The 20,262-nt window shown below is 40.4% G+C and overlaps 1 protein-coding gene across 6 annotated transcripts in view; it reads right to left on the bottom strand.

Moving 5' to 3' along the window:
- Nucleotides 1-702: 702 nt before the first annotated feature.
- LOC100691640 (phospholipid phosphatase-related protein type 5) overlaps nucleotides 703-20,262 on the bottom strand; it is a 63,556-nt gene continuing 43,996 nt past the window's right edge. For 5 of the 6 annotated variants that reach the window (XM_025907786.1, XM_003447936.4, XM_019359790.2 and 2 more), the window contains 5 exons: nucleotides 8,670-8,790; nucleotides 8,028-8,278; nucleotides 5,841-6,017; nucleotides 4,590-4,720; nucleotides 703-2,721 (listed from right to left, as the gene is read on the bottom strand). In XM_025907786.1, coding sequence (XP_025763571.1) covers nucleotides 2,613-2,721; nucleotides 4,590-4,720; nucleotides 5,841-6,017; nucleotides 8,028-8,278; nucleotides 8,670-8,790 — 789 coding nt within the window. In that variant the 3' untranslated portion in view covers nucleotides 703-2,612. Of the gene's footprint in view, nucleotides 2,722-4,573; nucleotides 4,721-5,840; nucleotides 6,018-8,027; nucleotides 8,279-8,669; nucleotides 8,791-20,262 lie in introns of all 6 variants that reach the window. The other variant, XM_019359792.2, reaches the window with a different exon arrangement.

The following is a 20,262-nucleotide window of genomic DNA, read 5'->3' on the forward strand; positions in this document are numbered from 1 at the left end:
CTTCAGTTATCTAATTCAGGGTCAGGGGGAGGCTAAAATAGGGCAAGAGAAGGGTACACCTGGGACAGGTGTACCCTAACACAGAGAGAGACCTATGGCTGGTTTAGTATTGCTAATAAACCAAACCCTGTGCATGTTGTTAGACTGTGGGTTGAATTAAACAGAAAGGCCTCAGCCGCCTGTGGATTTGAACCCTGGACTCAGGGGTGGCTGTAGCTGGGGGTAGTTGGGTTTGGCTAGAGCAGGTCATCTACTAATTGGAAGATTGGTGGTTTGATCCACAGCTGCTCCAGTCTGCATGCAGAATATCCTCGGGCAAGATACTAACCCCAAGTTGCTCTTTGACACAGAGTATGAATGTATGTTAATGTTATATAAAAAGCACTAAAGCATAGTGAATATTTGTGTGAATGGCAAGTTATATAAAGTGCTTTGAGTGCTCAGGCAGAGTAGAAAAGTGCTATATAAGAACCGGTCCATTTACCATTCTTGCTAGCTGCCCAACTGAAACAAAGTGTCCAAAAACCGTCACTTGCATGTGCAGCATTCACCACTACTGAATGTCCGGTATTTCAAATAAGACCATGTAACAAAAAAAAGAGTGAAACATAAAATCTATATCTTCATTAATGGTAGCAAGGAATTCAACCAAATCACACACAAAACAAAGTGAAAATTAGAAAAATGTAATTCACCAAGCGGTGTGTTATAATTGTGATTTATTTTGTTAAATAAATACAAAACAGTGACATTTCAACATGAAAATAACATTATTTAGACAGTTATGGTATTCTCTATCTCTTCAGTTGTTTACAAAAAAAATTCTGACTGAAAAGTTTCACCGTAGGTAATCACAGAGCTATAATGAGCACCTGCTATAACAGGCATTGTTAAGAAGCCTTGGCAGGGGTCCTTCGAAGGCCTGCAGTTACACACATGCACAAGTGTGTAATTATAGCAGCTACTTTTGACAGTTTAACTTAAGAAAACAGATTGCCAAATTAACAGTTATGCTGCCATACAATGTGCTCATTATAAACATACACACAAATAAGCACACGCACGCACGCGCACACACGCTTAATAAAACCTTAACAACGTCTTCTTTATATAACCCAGTGTGTAGAGTAGTATACCCTCCCTGGAGTGTCCTTTTGAACTGAGCAGAAGCAAGCAAGTTGTGAGCCAAACATCCCAATTTTATGCTTTTAGATTTCACACACTTCTCCACTGCGCTACATTCCTGCTTTAGATCAGGCTACTACTCACGTTCGTACAAGACAGCTTCAGGTAGCTTCACATTTTTCACACAATAAAACATAATGTGGTATATACTGTGTAAAGAAACCTATATACTGTACAAAACTATACACAGCTCAGAGGGCTTACCTCTGTCTTACACACTGGTCTGTGCCATCACTGTTAGAGAATCGGTGAGAGGAAACACTGATGGAGCTAGGAACAACTAGACAGGACAGATGCATGAACTGCAGCAAACTGATGTCATAACCACTCTTATTACAGACTAGTTTTGGAAACACCAGCTGATATAAATGTAGGAAACATCATACAGGTGTCCAGTATTTAGATAAATGTACTCTGGAATAAAAGACGATGCATGGAAGTGTTAAAAAAGGGGGAGAGGGAAACAGACAAAAGTTTTTTACAGACTTTCACATTGGAACAGGCAGTATGTCAAATCACAGAGCTCTCCATAATGTTTCACAGGATGGACATTAATCCTACAGTACATTTAGAACACACACCTGAATAGAAAGGAATAAAGATATTTGGAAAGTTGGTGAAAATCAAATGCTGTTCACTTCGAGGATGAATTAAATGATGCCACAAAACACATGTGGCATCACGAGCACAGCTGTAGTGTGTATAAATCTCTCTTCTATCACGTCACACAATATAAAATCAAATAAAATAGGATACAACACAGTTTCGTGAACACTGAGTCAGTTCATCTGTGCTATAATTTACAAAAGTGCTTTCTCTTTGACAGCATCTCTTATTGACTTTGAGGACAAAAGAAAAGGTTAATACTCTCGATGGTACCTGTATTCTTATTATAAAGGTCTTTGTTCTTATTCCTGTCCTCTGCTTGTTTCTATTTAATCATCCTGAGTGTTACAAAATGGTCTTGAGGGCAATTCACTTGTGCCCGGGATTTTCTTCGATCCCCAAACCCTCAGCGCTGCTGAGTTGTTTTTTTAATTGTTTTTTTTGTTGTTTTTGAAATATCAAGTCATCACCAGCCAACAGTCTTTATAGTCTTTGTGGAAAAACTGGACAAGAAAGCAGGAAACAGTATTGCTTTAACAGCTCTGGCTTTGGCGAGTCATGAAATGGGTCTTTTTCACCCAAAGGAGAAGGTAGGCCACCGTGGATGACAAACAGGACAGTGCAAGGTAAGGAGGGCAAGTCTCTGTCTCCGTCTGGTCCTTAGCAGATGGCGAATTTTGGCCAGGCTCGCCGTGTGTGATTTTTGCTGGTTTGTCTCATTTGACGGGTGGACCTTCAGACCTGGGTGGATTTGACTCGTCTGAGAGGCTTTCGTCCTTCAGGGTGGGCGAGGCAGGGCGGGGGGCACTCAGTGGGCAGGTCTAGACTGCGCTGGTGAGGCAACGTCGTGAGGGGAGGAGCACATCGGGAGGGGCGGGGGACGGGATTGGCTGATGGTCATGTGATCTCAGAATACGGTAGCCCTGGAGCCTAATGGGAGGACACAGGAAAGGGAGGGGAAGAGGAGAGAGAAAATTCATATCAGAACACATTTTAAAATATTTGGGAAGTTAAATTTTAGAGAAAAGGGCAAATAAACTTGAGTAGACTGAGATAATAAGAGTAAAAAAATGCACAGTGATGATGTCTAGACAAGATATCAGACAGAGATCAGAGCATCTGGTACACATTCAGACATAATGAGTCAAACAAGGACAAGACAGGAGGATCATTCCATAAAAGATCCATAAAATCTAAAAACAAGTTCCCATCTGACCCCTCAAATCAGCTGACTTTTTTTAGTATAGAAAAACAAAGCCTTACAAAGTTGCTCCTTCATACTGATGTATGAAAATTGTCCAAGCTGGCTGATCTCTCTAATAGGTTGTCTTGTTGCACATATGCTTATGAAAATATCAATTCCACAGGTCTCTGGATGCGTGTTGTTTTGTCACTATGGTTGTTGTATATTCACGTCAAATTGCAATCCAGCCTTTGCACATACAATCACTGGCAATCACTGGTACATCTGTTCAATTGTTCATTAATGCAAATATTTAATCACATAGCAATAACTGGGTCCATTTAGACCCATGTACACATGGTCACGCCGACGTGCTGAAGTATAGTCAGACTGCTTTGAGGTGACAGAAAGTAAACAGTAACTTCAATAACCATTAATCATAACCAAGCTGTGCAGAAGAGCATATCTGAACGCATGTTAAACCTCAAAGCAGATCAGCCACAGCAGCAGAAGATCACATAGTGTGCAACTCCTATAAATTGCACAGGAAACAGAAGATTGGAAAAATGCTGCCCGGTCTGATCAGTCTTGATTCCTGCTGCGACATTCAGACGTAATCAGAATAATATATCAACAACATGAAAGCACTGATCCATCCTGCCTTTGATCAACAGTTCAGACCGCTGGTGTAATGGTTTGGGGAGTATTTTCTTGGCACACTTTGGCTCCCTTAGAACCAATTGAGCATTGTTTCACTACCACAGCCTGCCTGAGTATTGTTGCTGACCACGTCTATCCCTTTGTGAGCCGAGCAGCTATGTTCTGATGGCTTGAACATGACAATGACATCACCGTACTCCAATGGTCTCCATAGTTACCAGATCTCAATCCAATAAAGCACCTTAGGGATGCGGGGAATGGGAGATTCAGGATGTGGATGTGCAGCCAAGTAGAAATCTGCAGCAACTGTGTTTCCAGCACCTTGTTGAATCTATGCGATGAAGAATTAAGGCATTTCTGAAGGAAATGGGTGTTCAATTTAAAAAAATGGTAATTTATTAGTAATGATTAGTAAAGGATTTCAACACAAAGGAATTGGAGCTAGAAAATGAACTTGGTATCAAAACAAAAGACCTTTTATATTCCACTTGTTGTGACCAGCCACCTCGATCACTTGTGGATATGACCCTTTAAAGTAAATGCTTTTTTTCTGTTCTTCTACATTACAGACTACATCCCATGATATTGATGCTCAAAGCTGGTTATAGAAATGCATAACAATAGATAAGATCTGGGGTTTAGACTGTAGCACTCAAAGTGGGTGTAAAATTGATCTGAAGCTCAAAAAAAGATCACAAACACTGAAAATATGTAATATGATGGCCTGTAATATGTTAAGTATTTTTTTTTCTGTAACGTTAAAAATGTATATAGTTTTTCCAAAGACACTACAGCTGATTCTGAGGAGGTCAGGTTGGAGGCACTCACTGATTTTTCATGGAATGAAAATGCCCAAACCTTTCGATAAAAAGCAAGTACATGTACATTTAAAGCATTGTTTTGATTGTTTTGTTACATTTCGTTTCCCCCACCCCTTACCTGGAGGCCACTTAACTTTTCAAGTGGACTCTCCACGCGGGGCAGGCTGAGAAGAGGCAGCCCAACGGGGGGCTCTGAGCGATGTGGAGGTGGAGGAGTTGGCGCTGCTATCTGGGTTGGCCTGAAATTGTTGATCACACATGACACCTGGTAGAGAGCAGACAAAAAAGGTGTAAAGGGAAAAGGAAGGGAGAAATTCGCTCCACTCCACTATAGAGATGGATGATTTTCTGCTGCATGAAATGCTGAAGTGTGCATGGAAACAGATAGTGAAGTGGGAGAGGGAGAGACTGAGATAAAAGAAAGAGGGATAGGCAATGACTTTTGGGGGAAGGCATGGAAAGAAATTTATATTCTTAGGGACACACAACAGAAACGACTTTGATCTTTGAAGTTAATACTGATCCTAGAGGTACTTTCTGGAAAATAGATTTGGGTCAAGAGGTCCAACACTAAATGACACTATTTGAATTATCAATGTGAAAGACTGTTCGGTCCATGCTTTTTTTTTTCTTTCACAGTCATGTATGGAAGTGCATCCTTTTTGTAGCCTCAATCATCAGTAAATCCTCCCACTATCATTCCTGTAACCGTATTTTACCACATTTCTCCCTTCAACATGTCCCACACACAGAAAATGTAGTGGAACAGATCACAATTTGAGTTTTTATGATGGTGATGGCACAGAAAGTACGACTTCCACAAAAACAGCATGTAAACTCGAGAGTGACAAGAAAATGGAGCTAAAATGCAAACAGACAAAGGACAGTGACATAGGAAAAGCACGCTGGTGACACAGCCATGACCACATTATTTGTTTATTTTTGCAACAGTTGTTCTCTGTAACTGAAAAAAGTAAATGCAATAAATGTGAGTTAAAATTCTACCTTTAAATCACACATTTAAATACACGAATACAAATATTAACAGAACATTCAGTCGGTTTAGTCAGAGAAGATTGTGATGACCATTGACAGTAATTTACATTTGACTGCCAGGCCTGATGGCAGGTATCGATGACAGCAGACATGGCATTGATTAAGTCAGGCACAGAATGAAAATAAGGAGGGTGGAGGATGTAGGCGGGTTGCTGAGCAGCTTGCAGAGAAAGAAGCAGCTGTAGGCAGCTTATAGCAACTGACAGCATATAAGGTGACTGTGTTCCTATCTGGGGGAAGGTATAAATAGGCTATGCTCTTTGCCTCTTTCAACCTACTTTCTTTTACTACCCCTCCCATTGTTTCCTCCCTCTCTTTCTCCTTCTTACCAGAAAGGCAGCAATGGCACCACCCGTTACGAATCCAGCCAGAACATCGTTCCAGTGGTTCCTGTGTTCAGTCACCCTCACCACCCCAACCAGCACAGCCAGAGACAGCAGCACCAAGCATAATGTGGGCTTCATCAGGCGGGTCCCTTTTGTCCTGAACACCAGAGTCACATACATCTGGAAAGCAGCAATATACTGAATTAGACACATTTTTAAAATGCTGTGTTATCTTAACAAAGTAAAGAGTTGAACAATGTGTTGAAAGCTCAAGCAGCAAGCTGAGATAATGCAAAATATTCTAGACACTGACTAGCTTAATAGTTCAAACAGCTTGAGCAAACCACAAGAGGCCGCACTCTGCAGGGATTTTTGAACAGCTGAGTGGTTTAACCGCAGAGAAAGCAGCATAATAACACCACCACAGCTGGTTTAAAGGTTCTAAAATGACAGGAGCAAGTTAATGTAACTACAGAGAAAAGAGGCAGAAGGGTGTACGTTCTTTTTGTCCAACTTAGATAGTTAAGTGAATGCTTTTTACTTTATAATCTCTTACATGAACATATTTTAATTCGGAATATTCAAAACTTCGAAAGTTGGGTATAAAACTTGCCAGTTTGCAGACGGATTGTTTTAAGAAAAGATGATTTTTGGTTCGCTATGCTCTATGTAAAGACTGTGTTCAAGCTGATGTTTATTTCAGTGTGTTCCTAAAATGTAGATTTATCCAGGGATAATCGGGAGTTTTACTTCTGTTTTTTATTTGTGCACCTACCTTAAAATGTGGTTGAAAGAACTGCCAGGCTAAACCTTATATTTGTCATAACTGATGTAAAGTGGTAGCATTGGCTAGTGTTTGAATCCCGACACATATGATTCTGTACCCCAGGATCTCCAACGTGGAGATGGAAATGGACAGCTGCTGCGTGTTTGAGGAGCAAGTGACTCTGGGATGGGATATAGAGCCACATGGCCATGACAAAAAGGAAGATGCACACAAATGGCAATTTAAATACAGTTTATTTTAAAGAAGGAAAGAACTTAAACCAACTATGATGTATGTAGACAGTATAATCAGTGGTGTAAGTTGGAGCATGGGTAAAGGAATGGTTCATGCAGTGTTGTTTACTGTAAAAATCCAAACCACAGAGCCACCCAGCAACTCAGCTCAGAGGCATTTCATAGAGCGCTGGTGTGCTCAAAACATCACTTCTAGATGCAATAAATCAGAAAACTGGAGTTCTGCAGTGTGTGAACCTTTAATTCTTTTCAGTGTCACTGATGGGAAACAAGCCACACCAGCCCTCCAGTGCCTGTGGTTAAGACCTGCCACACAAACAGGTTGAAAGGAAGGAAGGGTGGAGGTGGTTGTCACGAGATGAAGACTAGTTCATAGAGGTACATAGGGCCAAGACTGTGGAGGGACTTGTAGAAGATCTCATATTTATATCAGTGCACTTTATTGGGAGCCAGTGTAGGCGGAGAGTAGGGTTGATGTGCTGCCAGGATTTAGTGTGTGTCAGATCCAAGTAGCTGAAAAATACTTAACAGTGGAAAAAAATAACCATGTTTTCAACCTGGTACAAAAACCTGTTTGGACATCTATACATATACAAATATATGGGGGTAATCTATTCTATTATTTTAATTTTAAAATTACAGACTGCTGAATTACAGGTGGCTGAGGGCTCGAGCTGTCTGCTAGCGTTTACCTCAACTATCTGAAACAAGCCATGTTTTCATTTTACTTCCTTTTGAAGCATTTTTCCTGTAATTATTTGACAGATATGTATGATTAATTGCACAGCCAGCCCAAGTAGCCTATGCTCCAAATTTGATGAGTAAAATTATAGTATTTCATTTATATTTCTTCTGGCACAAATTGGCAGGTGTGTGTGTCTGTGCAATTCACCTATATAGTCTGTGGATGCACCTGGCTTGCCAAGCTCAGCAGCTGATAACTCAGCGTTCAGCATTAGGTAGACTTGAATAATAATAAAAATGTGCTAATGTTAAACAATATAAATAATATTAGTCTGCTTTAAGCCACTTATCAGAAACTTTGCTGGTGCTTTGTTGTGTGTTATAGCTCTTCTAAAAACTCTTCATAAAAGTTGCCTTAATATAAAGTGAAACCAGATCATCCGGTGCATCTCCCTTCACCCAGACTCAACAAAGAAAGTTTCCTACCACCGTGTAGATGGCTGAGTAGAAGCTGAGCGCTGCATCTTTGGAGGGGAAGGATTTGCGGGCGGACACCACCAGATACGGGTTTCCTGTGCAGGCTCGGTGCTCTGCGATGTACTGCAGTGGAGACTGGCAGCCCAGAGCTGTGTAGTTTGGCTTACAGGCAGATAGGAAATGAGGCGTCTGGTTTCCTGTCACCACCTGACCGGCATTGGCGAAGATGGTGGTGGTAAAGAGGCCGAAAGAGTACACACCTGAGCGAAAGACAGACAGAGTGAAAGTGAGGGATTGTGTACAAGAAAACAAGCACTCACCTGGGATTTCAGCTGTTATTGTTGATTTTATGCGTTTCGCACCAAAAGACTAGACAGAAGCAGTCTTTGCTTTTATGCTTCAGAACCTCTGTCTGTCATACAGATGTGGTGTAAAAGATCACAGAGCATCAACAGAATGGGACATAAAAATAAGGCTAACGAAAATGAGTCCACAGGAGACTCGTGTTAAGGACAAGGGCTTTTTGTGTTTAGTCTACATACTGTAAGATGGAGATGTAGTGGTGTAAGCCTTAATGAGGCTTCACCCCAGAGAAGAGAGGCTTTATTAGTTAAAGCAGAAGAAGCTCTGATCTTTAAGACTGTGACTGACCCAGAAAACGTACGATCCTACGGAGGAGAGGGTTGAAGTAACAGCAGTCAGCCGTCACTATGGTCTTCTCCTGAGCGCCTTCTGTCTTCACAAAAAAACTGGTCACCTCCCCGATAAGAATCTGGGACACACACACACACCAAGAGAGAGAGACCACAAACATTTTTGTCAAACAGAAAGCTTAAACTGTACGCTTAAGTATTGATCAGCCTCGATGAATATTCTGTCAGTTAAACATGGTGCAAAGCCAAAATTATTCATGACTGTTTCTCCCTCAGCCTTGATTAAAATTTCCCCTCATCATTTGGCTGATTTTATGCTGCTAGTAAATCCCGACACCAACACCTCCCATTCCTTGTCATCAGCGACAGTTTGTTTGTCAGCGTCTATCCGGTTTTTCCGTTCATATTTTACTGCAACTCCATAAAATCATGGATGGACTGGTTATGTCACACAAGTTAACAAGCTCGGTCTGAAAGATAAGATCAATCAAACCCATTTTATATGACTTTCTTGAAATGCTTAAAATTTATGAGCAAACGCTTTAGCTCACACTGATCGCACCCCATCACCCATCACTGTATATATCAGTATTTTTACATTCCAATACTCATTTGAAGAGCGCACAGCCCAAGCATCTGGCAGCTGTTTGAAAAGCGCTTTTAAGTCAAAGCAGCAGGACCTTGATCTCTTTTGACAGGAGAATAAATTGACTAAACACTATACTACACACTCCAGGACACCATTAAACTCTGCACACTGAACCTGTCTGATCAGGGGACCTCCGCTGACAGAAGCATGGGTATATGTAGGTTACCTGCTCATACAATATGCATGGCCCAGGGCCAAAAGCGTGGGACGATGCTAATGCACCAAAGCTCATTGCCCTTAGTGTGGCAGATGAAGGCTGAGGTTTGTGTTCCGGAGTAAGAATTACCAATAGAGGACTCGGTGTGACATGTAATAGCGTGTGTGCCACCATAAATTATCTGTTTGCAGCATAATGTCACCTGAGTGCTGCAAAGCTATGCAACAGGGGTGTGCAGGTTGTGAGTGTTGCTCCTGCATCCCTGCGATCACCTTCAAAGTTTAGCATGAAAAAGAAGACGACCTACTACAGAGTATTTATCGAGATTAATTCAGCAAAAAGTGTGAATTCATTTTGCCCGAAGAGAGCTCTAGTCCCAGGCATTTTTCTTCTTAGTGGAAATTTTTCCCTTTCAAAGCAGTCCTAATGTTTGCTATCCCGTCCCTCTGAGCTATCGAGGAAATTCATTTAATGATAGTATATTGTATAGTGCTAAGTGCAAGTGATTTCCTGGGTCTACATCAGAAGAGCTGGCGTGTGACTGAATAATAGATAAAGAATAAAAAAATCTTTTAAAACAAGTATCATCAGATAAATCTGACTCTGCCTTATTTGTGGCTGCGGTTTGTGTAGATTGTCAGCTGTAAAACTTGGAGCTGGTGGGTAGTTAATACTTAAATACATCACGACAAGCACTTTGGCAGAGTTTCATCACCCTATACATATGGTAAAATAACTCCGTACCCTCAACAAACACATTTTATCAGGTTTAACGGGATGCATGTTAAAGTTTTGATTTTTCAGAACTGAGTACTGGTACTGATGCTAGAGTGAGTGACAGGTGTGGGTAGGTAGAGCTACGTGTCAGACTGGAGCTGCTTGTCAGTTACTGACCTTATGTGCACATCATTTCTGTGGACTTGATGGCTGTATGACACATTTATTCAGTATTTATTTATTTATAAAGTTTTGTTATGTATGTAAGTGTGTTACGGTCATTCTTTGGGTCTGTATTTTCTCTAGCTTCTCTGGTGCACTGACTTGACATGTTCCACCAATAATGCGTACGCATGGCAGATTTCACCCTGCTGTGTTGCTTTCAGGCAGAGACTTGTACTCATTCATCCTATCCTGCGATGTCTCCTGCAGAGATTGAGGTGACACCCACCTGTCTCATAGTGCAAGCTTCTTGTCATTTTACTGAGGCAGATATGTTGACTTGATATATAAAACTCTTTTTTCACATGAAGAAATACAAGTATAACAGGTAAAGCAGTTACATGTAAATTTCAGTCCGATGCCCAAACTTAAAAAGCTCTATCAAGCCTCTGTTGGTGGTCATGAAACTTGGATCACAGTGAGTTTCATTGAGAAAGCAACACTACAAAGGAAAGGCGTTCTTGTATTTGGTTTAAAACATATGGTTGCCACAGCTGTCAGAACCCACAGAGGCCGTGGCAGAGCTTTAGAGAGGAGAAAATGAAAGCAGTCTTCTTTTGATTCTTTGAACTGGACTTAGGTGTTGCTATAAAAATGAAAGAGAGCATCTTTTTGAGAGGAACATGTGTAGTGAGGTGATTATTTACTGAGGATGCAAGGCAATACAAAGATTTAAGCCATCACAAGGAACTACCTTTGTAGTGTTTCTACAGTAGGATCACGATAAAACTCTTCTAATGTATTCCTGTGAGTTGGCTGTGTGAAGTGAGTGTGGGGAGAATATGTAGAAGACTGGAGGAGACAGCACCACTGATGATAGATACAGTAGCTAGCAGCCAACAAGGCAGGAGGCAAAGAGACTTGCAAATGGTGCTGGCAAATAATCATTGTGAAGCTGAGATTACAGATTAAAGAGGTCTATAACAACATAATTAAAGCTATCAAGAGGCTCAATCTACAATTCTCAAATTAGTTTTAGCAGCTTTCTTTCTAGTGTGGAGTGCAAAAAAGATTTTCTTTTGTTTGCTTTTGTTTTTATAACAAATCAAGGAAGCATGCCACGTGTGTGGTTTACGAGTGCTCTGGCTGCCACTAGCATGACCACAAAAAGGAAGACATCTCTGCAGGGCAGCAGGATGTGTAAGCAGCGTGACACAGAGCTTATAAAGAACAGCATGCGCTAATTGGGTGCAGCACGTTATTTGGCAGTTTTTAAACTTCAGCAAAACCCGCAGAAGACAGCTGCATCCCTTTTTGTACATATTACACACACTGTGTCTCGAATCTCATAATTCCATACTTATGCTCACACCATTAACTGCGTACGTGCATTCGCGCTGACAATTATATGGCTACATTAAGTACTCTATGAGAACGCAAATGGTGGACTGACTAATTGTCAGAGTGGCGCAGTATACATTTCTAATCCTTAATGGTTGCCAGCTTGACAACGTAGCAAAAACTTTCAGCGTGTAGAAGCAGGACACAGCAGCTGTTACGGCCATCAACTTATCGCCATGACCAAAAGACTTCTTTTTTTTTTATAGAGAGATAGAAAGAGCGTAAAAAAGAAAAAACAAGGTGAAATGGGTTTGGGCCAGAGGAACAATGGGGTCTTGGACCCAGAACCTCCTGCCCTGAAGAAATAAAACTAAACTAACAAATAAAGCTGCAGAAAAACAGGACCTCCATCCCAGTCATCAATTATGCCATGTGAAAGAAAGAAGAAATAAGTGAGGGAGAGGAGGAAAGAGGAAAGGTGGATAGAGGAAACAAATACAAGGAAAGAGCATCTAACACTGAGTTAACTGTAAAAAATAACACTAAAGGTGGTTGTGCTGGCTCACAGAACATCAGATGCGATGTGCACATTCAGACCTGTTCTAAAAGGTGTGTTTGTGACAGTCAGTAAGCTGGTAAACCTAATGGATGGATGTTTTTTAAATATAAATAAGAACAAGTAGTTACAATTACAGATCAAATCAAATCACAGTGCTATCAAGTCACTGAAAGGATTAAATAAATTAGAATACCATCATCTTAATCACTTATACATCCACAATTATAGTATTTTCGTTGTCTTTAAAGGTCACCATGCTGGAATCTAGTGTAACACAATAAATATCCATCCATGCATCCAGCTGGCATTTTATGTTTAGCCACTGATGTTACGCATGTTTTTTCCTTATTCATTCATGTTAAATTGTCATCTTCACTTCAGAAGAATTCAGTTCTAACTTCACAAACGCTCACAAACTGCAGAAACTAGCACAACCATCATTTCTGGTAAGAGGACAACTAAATCTGTTCGAGACAATCCACCTCACAACTAAATACTTAGTGAAGGTGCACAAACAAATTAAGTAATTAAGACAATAAACATTTCCACTCAAACAACCACCTGGTTTAATTCTTTCTTATTTCTAACAGCTAATGGCATTTTGTGTAACTACTGAGGGAATATTAATCCTGCACAGCTTCCTCAGAGAGCATACCGAGGTTACACCAACAGTGTTACTTAATGAATACTGATTTGTCAGTATACGCCTCAGAAAATCTCTCTTACAGACCCACCTCTATATTTTTTAAAACATTACATAGCTTTTCAGATTGCACAGCAACAAAAACAATTCAGGAATTTATGTGTTTGCTATCTTATTTATATTCCACAGCATTGAACTCAAGTTTCTTGATGATCCCTTGAAGGCAACATCAAACTGAAGGAAAATAAAATACAGTTAGGCTGAAGGGCATGTGGGAAGACAGAGTGGAGGACACTTGTTGAAGCATGTATTTGAAGGTTTAGGCTTAAATAAATTATTCATTTCTGATGTGATAGCAGTGCAATGTTCAGTGCTTTAGGAAGTGTGGTGTTTCATACAGCAGCTACAGCTAACAACACTCCATGTTACTGAATGGGCTTGTTACCCTTCCTCTGTCATGTTTTTCTCCCCCTAATTCTCGCTGTGAGAAAATCAAGACTGCACACCAATTAGGGAAGTGGTTGCCATATCCACTCCATTATCATTAATTTTTTCAGCTACTCCAAAGCTGTGTTCACACTGACATTCGCAGGAAGGTTTCCAACTGAATTGTTATCCCCTACATGTCTCCTGCTGTCATCAGAATTATGTGGTTTCAATCCTTTTTCCCCCACACTGACCTCACTGAAAGTAACTTCCTGCTGCTCCACAAAACCCTGACTTTAATCACAGTGAAACCTCTGAATGGAAATTTTAAAAAGTAGTCTTGGTTTTTCCCAGCTTTTAACAAAGAAGTCTCTCTATAGTAATCAGTAGGTAGTCCAGCCCCACCAGGGCTGCACATCAATATGTGGCATTGCAAGAAGGTTTGCTACTGTTGCAGCACAGTCTCAAGAGTGTGGCAGTTTTATCAGGACACAGGCTGTAACACAAGGACAGAGCACCAGTGGCAGACTTACCAGTTCTGGGATTCTCTGGTGAATGCTGATTGAGCTGCGAAGTGTGAGCACGGGACCCACTAAGGATGTTAGCACTTGTTAGCCACCCTCATAAAGGCTATTTCTCAGAGTCTGATTAGGAACATGCACATGAGTAGCCTGCTGGAAGCAATTTTGTGCCTCCTCTTCTTCCTCGCACAAAGGAGCAGAAACTGGTCCTACTACCAGGTTAATGCCATTCTGTCACCCCAGCTCTACTCATGTAATGGCACATCTCCTTGTATTTTCTCTACACTTTTGAGACTGCGTTAAGAGACAGAGCAAACCTTCTTGCGAAGGATGGATGTGCCATTCTGGAGGAGCTAGATTGCCTGTAAAGCCTGAATGGGTTGCACGTACCATCTCTTTGCTTGTGACGTGAACATAAGCAAAACACAAAACTTGAGAAAATTGAAACAGGAAAAGATCACCTGTTAAACCACTTCCTTTTTGGTGCTTGTCTTGTTGTTTCTCCAGTCACTTTCATTTGCACTGGGAGGAGATAAAATGGATTCACAATGGTTTATGCTTCCTAACTGAACAGACTGACATCCATGAAGTTTCGTGTAACACTGTGATGATCAAGTATTCACTTAATTTTGTTGAACAAGGTATGTTTGAAACATAGTAATATACAGTACCTTTGTATCACAGCACATATATCAAAGCTACACTTATAAATATTTAATAATAATAAAACATGGGGATTGTTTGCAGTTTGAGAGGGCTCCCCTCAGTAATACAGAGTTAATTTGTATTTGTCTCATTCTCATAGCTTTCCAGGATTTCCTACATTTCCAATGATACAAAAAAATTCCCCGTATTCAGCCTGCTCAGCTACAAACAGCAGGCACACAGTTAGCAGCTATGGGCTCAGGAGAGACAGCGAGGTGTTGACTAATCAGTAAATCTGTGGTTTGATCCCCAACTCATCCAGTATGTATTCTGTAGAGTCCCCAGGCAAGATACTGCACTCAAAACTGCCTCAGATACATCCATGAGTTTGATGTTTGTGCATGTGTACGTGATAGATAAAGTGCTTAAAGTCTGCAGAATAAAGTGCTGTGTGACTTTTTTTTTTCTTGGATTGCAAAAGCGTTAAAAATGTCACTCAATTTACATAGTGCAGCATTTAACAGAACCACATATTTCCCTTAGTAGTTAATGGAGACCGGATGCTTTCAGATTAAACAGTTATAAAAGAGAATGAATAATGGAATTAATATTGCCAAGTATATTACTTCAAATGAATGCTAATGTTGTTTTTTTAATGGTAGTTGCTAGCTGTGTAAATAGGCATCTGTTGTTGGTTGTTGATAATATGCTAGTCCTGTGCTTTTACACAGTACTACCATATTATAAGTCTCACTGAATCTCACTGAGATTAAAAATCTAATTTCCAAGAGAGACCTGGCATCATGGCAGCAAAAATTCAAAAGCACATGCACCACATAACAATTAAAACAAATACAATATTCCGTACAAACGTGAAAAATATACAATAACAGATCATGAAGAGCGACGTTAAAAACAGTCACTGAAACAGTGATGCCAGGTCTCACTTGGAAATGAGATTTTTAAATAATAAATGAAGGATTAATAATATTATCACAGGTTTAAATGTGTGGTGTGCAACACATGTGCATGTCTTTGCTTATCCTTGCAGTCGATCACTTTCTCTCTTAGACTGTAATTCTCACTCACAAATATCTTTTTTTTACTTGTTGTATCAGTAAAAAAGTTTTTTTTTCACCATAGGCTCTAAAAATCTGGCAGTGCTGCACCCTAATCCTTCTTCACCAATAGGATTCCTTTCCTCTTCAGCTCAGGCAAACCAGTCTTTGCTGGCTAACAAAAGATGCACTGGGTGGGTCATTGCACTGTGTTCTGAGGGTTGTTTTGTCCAGGTGTGACCGGTCACCTTGTCCAGCTTTCACATTGCAAACAGGAGTTCAGAGCTCTTTCAGAACCCACACACGCTTGCTGCATAGTCAGTCAAGAGAGTGAGCGAACGCTAAAGATGGACATGGATGGACAAACCAACTGTCTGCCTGCTTCTCTACCACTGAAGCATTAATTCAGCAATATGCCTCCATCCCAGGCTGCTCATGCAAACGAGCAGACCACTAATTTTGCAGCCCTACTTGTTGATGTAAAGGGTGCCAGACTATGAATGTGGCCATGAAATGAACAGTCAGGCCACTTACAAATATCCCGATGGGCTGTTGCATTTGTTCTATATCAGCAATGAAAAAAAGGAAAGGCTCTTAAACCAGACAAAGCTAAACGCTGCAAGTTAGGAACATTTAGGGTGAAAAAATTCGAGCTACCGTAAAGCATACACACACAGACACAGATGAACATATCACTGATATTTATAACTAGTCTGTCACTTATTATATCAACCAGTTGAGCTAAGAATGAGCGGTCTGGTGCTTTGTATGAACAGGATGGCCCGGTATGGAGAAAAATCCTTGCTCAGTATTTGGCAGGTGCACCACATCGGAAATGCAACTACAGACACCAAATTTAAAACTGCACTATATTAAAAAAATACAGAGAGATTTATCTGATGCTGATAGACTTACTCAACATTGTGCGAAATTATTTGGCAAGGATTTGCACAAACCAGACAAACCAGATGCTTATTTACATATATACAATACCACACTCCAGATTTAACTTTTGTCACACAGAAGTATTTCAAGGCTTCCAGTGTATCACTCGGACCAGTGATAGCAGCCAGTACTGAGTGTGTAAAATGCAACTGAACAGTTGTAATGTAAAAAAAACAGCTGAAACAAAGTTAATGTATGGAAAAATATACTGAAAACACACAGTTTGCTGCCAGTATAAATGACATTAATACATAAAGAAAGCTTGAAAATGCTGAAAATGCTTTATAATCAAGCAGCAAGGTCTTCTGTCTGCGTGATTTGATTCTGACAACTTCATGTCAGCAGAATTTCTGTGAAACTTCATAAATCTGCTAAAGCAGCAACAGTAAATACCCTCTCGCATTTGCAGCAATGCAAATTAAATCCACAGAAGACATTGCCATTTCTCTGATTTTAAGCAATAGCAAATACTCAACCACAAGGACACACATATGGTCAACCAAGCCAAAAGAGAGAGGGAGAAAAAAGAAGGGGTGCAAATATGAAAACGGTGAAATATTATTATCAGACAAACAAATCGTAAAGCAGGTGACAAGATTTGTGAGGAGGTTCCAGGTTAGAGCAAGGTAATGAGGTGAAACAGCATTTGGAATTACAAAGCAACTGATTCCAAGCTAATAATCTGACTCTAATGGTGCTAAGCATGGTTGGGTAATTTGAAAGTATTTGTGAGGTTCAATGAATTTGTTAAGATCAGAACAATGTGGATGAGAGCTGCCAGACTGCCAGCATGCAGCCCAAAGCAAAACATAACCCGCTTTCCATGCTTTAGGTGTCTGGTGCCATTATGTTGATTGAAAATCAATCTGATCATTCATGGGTTGCTTCCAAAGCCATCATGAGGTCTATCTGAAAGGTATTTTTGAGGTAACATTGAGGTATTCATGCAAAAGTGGGATATAGTATAACAAATTCCAACATGCACTGATTTGATTTGATTTAGGAGACTCCAAATGAGCAAGGCTAGGCTGTAACAGTATGGAAACGTAAGTACACAAGACAGGTGTCTGAATCCTGCCAACATTAACTTTAATTCGCACAGTCTTGGTGGACTGGAAATCCACTGAAGCAATGTGAAAATCTGACTTGGCAGTCAGTTAGTTTTGAGCAGATGTTGGCTGTTTTCTGGAGGCAGTTGCCGTGTTTTTTAGGCCATATTTATTTTTTGTAGGACTATTCGGGGGGGATAAAAGAGATCTCAGGTAGTGAGAGGAGATGGCAGGATACAGGCAGGCGTTTGTGCGAAAAATACCTGAAGCGAGATAACGCAACAGGGTGTGGGAATGAGACGACACGGAGATAGTGGAGGGCAGAACATGGGGTAGCAGAGAGGGGTACTAAAAAGAGAAATGATGAATGAGTGTCACAAACTGCCCTCTCCTGTCACAGAGATCAAATAACTTTCTTTGTTGAGAAAGTAGGCACATTTATTCATGTGTTGTGCACAAATGTGTAGGTGTCTGTGCACAGTTAAACCTGTTAGTGTGACTTTGCAAGTCAGGGAGTAGCTGTGGAGTCTTTGATGTGCAGCCCTGACAACTAGAGATTGAAAAAGTTATAAGGACATCCAGGGAAACGGAGGTGGCACAGGAAAGAGAACATGAACGTGTTTGCTCGAAGTGAGGGAACAAAATCAAGAGACTGAGTTGATCTTAGTTGATCTTAATTGGCGTTTTTTGGGCTCCCTGTGACCGGTTTTGGGTGTAACGTGATACACAGTCACACATTGCTCTAATCACATGAAATTTTTCAGTAAGGCTATATTGTAACAAGTTACTGCACTAAATACAGTAATCACATTGCCGTTATAGTAATATCACTATTTGTGTTGCAAAGGTTCTTCAGTTTTCTGTGCACCAGACAGATATATATAAAAGAAAATATCAAATAAACATGATTTTTCCTTCTTCAACTCAGCTAAAGACAGCCAAAAAACCCAGAGTGATTTTAAAGATGAGTGTTTGCTATGGAAGCCCGTTTCCGCCACTAAAGAAAAAAAAAGGATCCATAACTCAAAATTTCGACTTCTTAACTCGAAATTTTGAGAAAAGTAACTTGAAATTTCGAGTTAGCGCTGCCAATCAGTAATCTACGTGAATGATGTCATTTCCTTGTTACCCGGAAGCTGAAGCCCTCAGGTACAAATGCTACAGCTAAGCTACCGGTATTACATCCAGTCATGAATGCACAGATTGCTGATTATTTTAACCGTGGCTTCAAAAATGATGAAATCCTTGTGTTATTAGCTGAATCACATGGCGTTACTATCAGCAAACGTACTCGCGAAAGCACCAATTTGTTGCGATCCGGTTTTGAGTGCGCGTTACTCTGCGCCATATGCTTCCGGGTAACAAGAAAGTGACCTCATTCATGTAGATTACTAATTGGCAGAGCTAACTCGAAATTTCGAGTTACTTTTCTCAAAATTTCGAGTTAATAAGTCGTAATTTCGAGTTATGGATACTTGTTTTGATTTTTTTTTTTTTAGTGGCGGAAATGGGCTTCCATAGTTTGCTGACCCCAGCCCAGCAGCTAGAGCCTGAACTTCAACAGGTAACAAAAGCAGTGACGAGCAGTCAGGCTTGAAGCCTCCATTTCTACTTGTTCATGCTTATAAAAATCACTGTGGAATTTGCTTTGTAGGAAGTGTCTTTGTGCTGGTTTTCAACTTTGCTTCGTGTTGTCGGCTTTGTGTTCATATGTAAAAACTGAAGAAAAGATGGTATGTGTGTCCTCATTAGGATAGGAATTTGTGTTGGTGTGTGAGCCTGTAGCCTGAGATTTCTATTGTTAGCTGGTTATTATGTAACAACGTGTTTCAGGTCATTTTAAAGAGAAAACAAAAACGTAATGTAACGAGTACTTGTGGCTTTCTCTGCTTTTAATTATGCAACGTACTTCATTACTTTTCGTGAGTAACGACCAAAACACTGCCTGTGTCTGAGTGACAGTTGATTGTGGGATGTGCTTTTGCTTGCTTTTGTAAGCATGACTCTGCACACTCAGTCTTGTTTCACAAAATCCGAGAGCGAGCATCGAAAAGGATGAAAGCGTGATCGTTATTATTTTAACATCAGAGAAAAACAGCCTGTTGAAAACCTAATTTTTCAGGAATGTATTGTAAGACGAACGGAGCCGTTAACAGGCATCTAATCATCAGCTTTGTCTGTAAAGGCAAGACCTGCAAACTCATGTTTTTCTGTAACATCAGATGAGTCCAGGGTGATCAGTCAAGCGTCACTTTCAATTTCTCAGCTCCTCCACAAAGAAATATACGAGAGCTCCTTCAAAAAAAAAAAAAAAGACATCAGATCACACACAGACACACAATATATGTAGAAAACAGACACACACACTCGTTCGCAGGATGCACTGTGAGTAACAACAATCAGGAATCAGTGATGCAGCATTAAATGTTGGTTTGACGTCACAACGTATAAAAAGCATGTAAGGCTTGAGGCAGAGTGTGAAAATGTAAACCGATGCATCCATTCCTTCCTTTTTTTTGGTTCCAGATTTGCGAGGACTTCTTCGCTAACACCTCGGGCACACCGTGAGAAAACAGTAAATTTAGCTATCCATTTACACCGTGAAATGCTCAGAGTGACTCACATTTGATGCAGTGTTACATTCCTACTCTATGTATTTACGGTTTGTGTCTATAACGCGTGTCTTGATAGATGTCCTTTACAATTATCCACAGTTTAA

The sequence above is a fragment of the Oreochromis niloticus genome, linkage group LG6, assembly GCF_001858045.2.
Source record: "Oreochromis niloticus isolate F11D_XX linkage group LG6, O_niloticus_UMD_NMBU, whole genome shotgun sequence".
In the NCBI taxonomy this organism is placed as follows: domain Eukaryota; kingdom Metazoa; phylum Chordata; class Actinopteri; order Cichliformes; family Cichlidae; genus Oreochromis; species Oreochromis niloticus.